General features: G+C 37.1%; 1 protein-coding gene across 1 annotated transcript; it reads left to right on the forward strand.

The window, feature by feature from the left end:
• The first annotated feature begins 1,255 nt into the window (after positions 1 to 1,255).
• On the forward strand, positions 1,256 to 2,843 carry LOC149196696 (F-box protein At2g02240-like). The gene is made up of 3 exons (XM_089403782.1): positions 1,256 to 1,672; positions 2,072 to 2,190; positions 2,334 to 2,843. The coding sequence occupies exons 1-3, from the start codon at positions 1,391 to 1,393 to the stop codon at positions 2,827 to 2,829; spliced, it is 897 nt and encodes a 298-aa protein (XP_089259908.1). The 5' UTR covers positions 1,256 to 1,390; the 3' UTR covers positions 2,830 to 2,843.
• The last annotated feature ends 353 nt before the right edge of the window (positions 2,844 to 3,196 follow it).

The raw sequence follows: 3,196 nt of genomic DNA on the forward strand, positions 1-3,196 counted from the left end.
ATATGAAAAGAAATTGCTAAAATAAATTCGTAGGTTACTTCATTCATATTTTTCAGCATTTGAATCAAATATATTTTAAGCTAGTTTTAGTAGTTTTTAGATTGATAAATTTAAAAAGGAACTGGGAGACAGGGAGGTCGGCCGCAAATAATCTTTGGAAGCTTAGGTAGATTTTGGTGGTGGTTGAAAGAATTATAACACAAACATACAAAATGAAGTCATAGGTGGATAACCATAGGTATTCATACCACTAGGCCATTCTTGTTCAAATCAACTCTAAATCAAAGAAACAACAAGCACCTTTTAAATTCAATCACATTTAGTAAAATGAAGGACAATTTAGGGAATTGATAATGCATAATTGTAATAAATATTAGGATGATATGAGGGGATTCAACAATGTTTTAGTATATATATGATATATCAAAATTGTATATTAATAAAAATCTATAATTTTTTTTGCTTGTTAAGTGGTCTGAGTTTTGAGATGACTACAGGGTTAATCTTTGGCTTGAGAAGTCTTGACCCAAGGGCATCTAAACTGTCAAAATCACTCGAGAATAGCCCCAGGCTTGGGCCACACTAGCCCTTAATATGATTGGATTTTTGTCTTTTCGACCCAATAACCTTCCTCTCATGAAGTGCCTTAATAATACATCTCATAACCATTATTCTATAAGTCATGGGCTTCATAAAAAATATGATTAGTTTAAATATAATTTTTATTTTCTTATATTTTAAAAATTTTTAAAAATATTATTTTAATGAACCATAATTACTTGTGAAATTTTCTATACACTAAAGTAGAAATTGCAAAAATTTGCCATTAAGGAAGAAATTGCAAAAAATTGTCATGAATAATATTTGCAAAACTTTTAAGAGTTTGCTTTTTCATCTGTGTAAACGTTAGGAAAGGAGGTGTGATGGCACTTTCAAGTTAAAAAAGGTGGTCTTTTGTCATTATCTTGATCAAATAATTTTGTGAAAGATGCAAACTTTCTGAATTTTAGATAAGAACAACTACATTCAACTCGGTACAACTGGAACCTGTCAACAAGATACAACGTCAGCAGAAAGCGATTTTTTGGTTTATCATGAAACCAAAAGCCAATAGCCAATTAAAATAAATATTTCAACATCGCCTTCGATTGTGAATTCACCGACTGCGTGTAACATCCAGATCTTAATTCTTCTTCTGGTACCTTCGTAGTGAAGCAAAATATAGATCGGGAAGGAGAGAATATTATAAAAAGCGTAGTGAAGCAAAACATAACTGGGGAAGAAGGGTAATGCTATAACAGACTTTGCCTAGTGGGTTGGCCTCACATTGGGAGCGAATCCGAACAAAGAAACTACTCTGGTTTCCTGTTATTGTAACCTAACCTAGTTGATGGAGGAGAGCAAGAAAGGGATGACGATGACAATGGGGGATTTGCCAGAGAGCTGCATATCGCACATACTCTGTTTCACCACACCCGGAGATGTTTGCAGGTTCAGTGCTGTCAATCATACATTCAGTTCAGCCGGCAATTCGGACTCCGTGTGGGACAAGATGCTTCCAATTCAGTATCCCCACCTTCTTGCACGGATGGATTCGCCTTTGGAAATCTGTTCCAAGAAAGAGTTGTATTTCGCTCTCTGTCATCCCAATTGGATCGACGGCAGAACCAAGGTAATGCTATATTTCTTTGCCTGAATCTCTTTCAATCGTACTGCAGGGCGGGACATTAGAGATGGAAGAAGTCGTTTGTCTTTCAATTTCGCCAGATTCACCATTAATGCTAATTGTCAACTCACTGTTTCACTGCTCACAGTTTCACCAAAAGTATGTTAAGCTTCCATAAGCATGAACATGAGCAGCAGATCCTTGCCATACCTTCGGCTGAACCATGAGCAACGGAACCGTGATCTAGACAGCTCATATTAATGGCGAGTCTCGTATAATATATAGGCGTTGCCATGAATGCTAGCGGTCTAGATCAGGGTTCCGCTGCTAACAGTTCTGCCAAAAGTACCCCACCCCATGAGCAATAAATGGTTATATTTGGCAATAAATGTTTTTTTATTTCAGGAGTTCTGGATAGAGCGAGACACAGGCAAGTTGTGCTTATTCTTGTCCACAAAAAATTTGAATATAACTTCGGGAGATGATAATCGGTATTGGCGTTGGATTTCTCAGGATGAATCCAGGTAATCCAACGCTCTGTTCTTGTTTTTTAGGTTAATATTGACAACACGACAACGCTCTGTTCTTTGTTTTCATTAGGTTAATACTAACAACAAGACAGTATGTAAATAAAAGCTAATAACACACTCTTGACTTTTGACTACAGTTTGAAGGAGATAGCTGAATTAATTGCAGTACGTCAGCTGGAAGTGAAAGGTCAATTTGACTGCAAGCTTTTGTCTCCTGGTGGGGCATACAGTGTTTCATTCAGGCTCAAAGTCCCTGAGTCTGGCATTATTCGGAACATTCCTCGTCGAAATCAATTTCGACGTAGTGTTCCCGTTCGCCCGGGATGGAATGGTAAGCCAGTCAAATTCTCAATTACAACTCCTTGTGGTGATCACCAGATATATGCTCGATATTTGAGTGACATGAATAAACCTGTTGAGACTGAAGGGTACCAGATGGCTCCCTTTAGACATGTAGAGGAAGGGTGGATGGAGTTTGATGCAGGGAGATTTGTTGCGGAAGAAAAGGGAGATAATCCAGGAAGTGTAGAGTTCTGCATGAGAGAATGGGAAGGTGGGAATTGGGAAGGTGTACTTCTTTTAGAAGGGGTTAAGATCCTACCTACTTCTTTGGTCAGGGAAAGAGCGGAATGATATAATTTGGTTCATCATTGACTAATTTGAGAGACTTGTAAAGTGTATATTTTGCTTTCTAATTCCACCATTTTCAATTTTATTGTATCTCTACTTGACTAATGGAAGAAATTCAATGTACAGAAATGACTTGTATGGTGTTTCTCTCATTTCATTATGTTCAACCGTACTGATTCTCTAGTACATTCAGTGTACAGAAATGGCTATAGCCGCTCCTCCATGGAATCTCCCATTTCACTCTGTTAAATTCTATGCATTTCTATAATACATTCAATGCACAGAAATGGTCATATGAAAGTTTCTTCCGTCATTAACAGTTAGCTGTGGAATCTCCAATTTCACTATGTTAAATTCTATGCATTTCTAT

Source organism: Pinus tabuliformis, chromosome 2_2 (genome assembly GCF_031772625.1).
Source record: "Pinus tabuliformis cultivar Carrire ecotype Pingquan chromosome 2_2, CPIR1, whole genome shotgun sequence".
In the NCBI taxonomy this organism is placed as follows: Eukaryota; Viridiplantae; Streptophyta; class Pinopsida; order Pinales; family Pinaceae; genus Pinus; species Pinus tabuliformis.

Bases quoted from the DNA above. Each gene is read 5' to 3' on its own strand.
- LOC149196696 (XM_089403782.1), top strand. From the start codon at position 1,391: ATGGAGGAGAGCAAGAAAGGGATGACGATGACAATGGGGGATTTGCCA. The intron at 1,673-2,071 runs GTAATGCTATAT...TTTTTATTTCAG, and splicing joins GGATCGACGGCAGAACCAAG to GAGTTCTGGATAGAGCGAGA. The intron at 2,191-2,333 runs GTAATCCAACGC...TTTTGACTACAG, and splicing joins ATTTCTCAGGATGAATCCAG to TTTGAAGGAGATAGCTGAAT.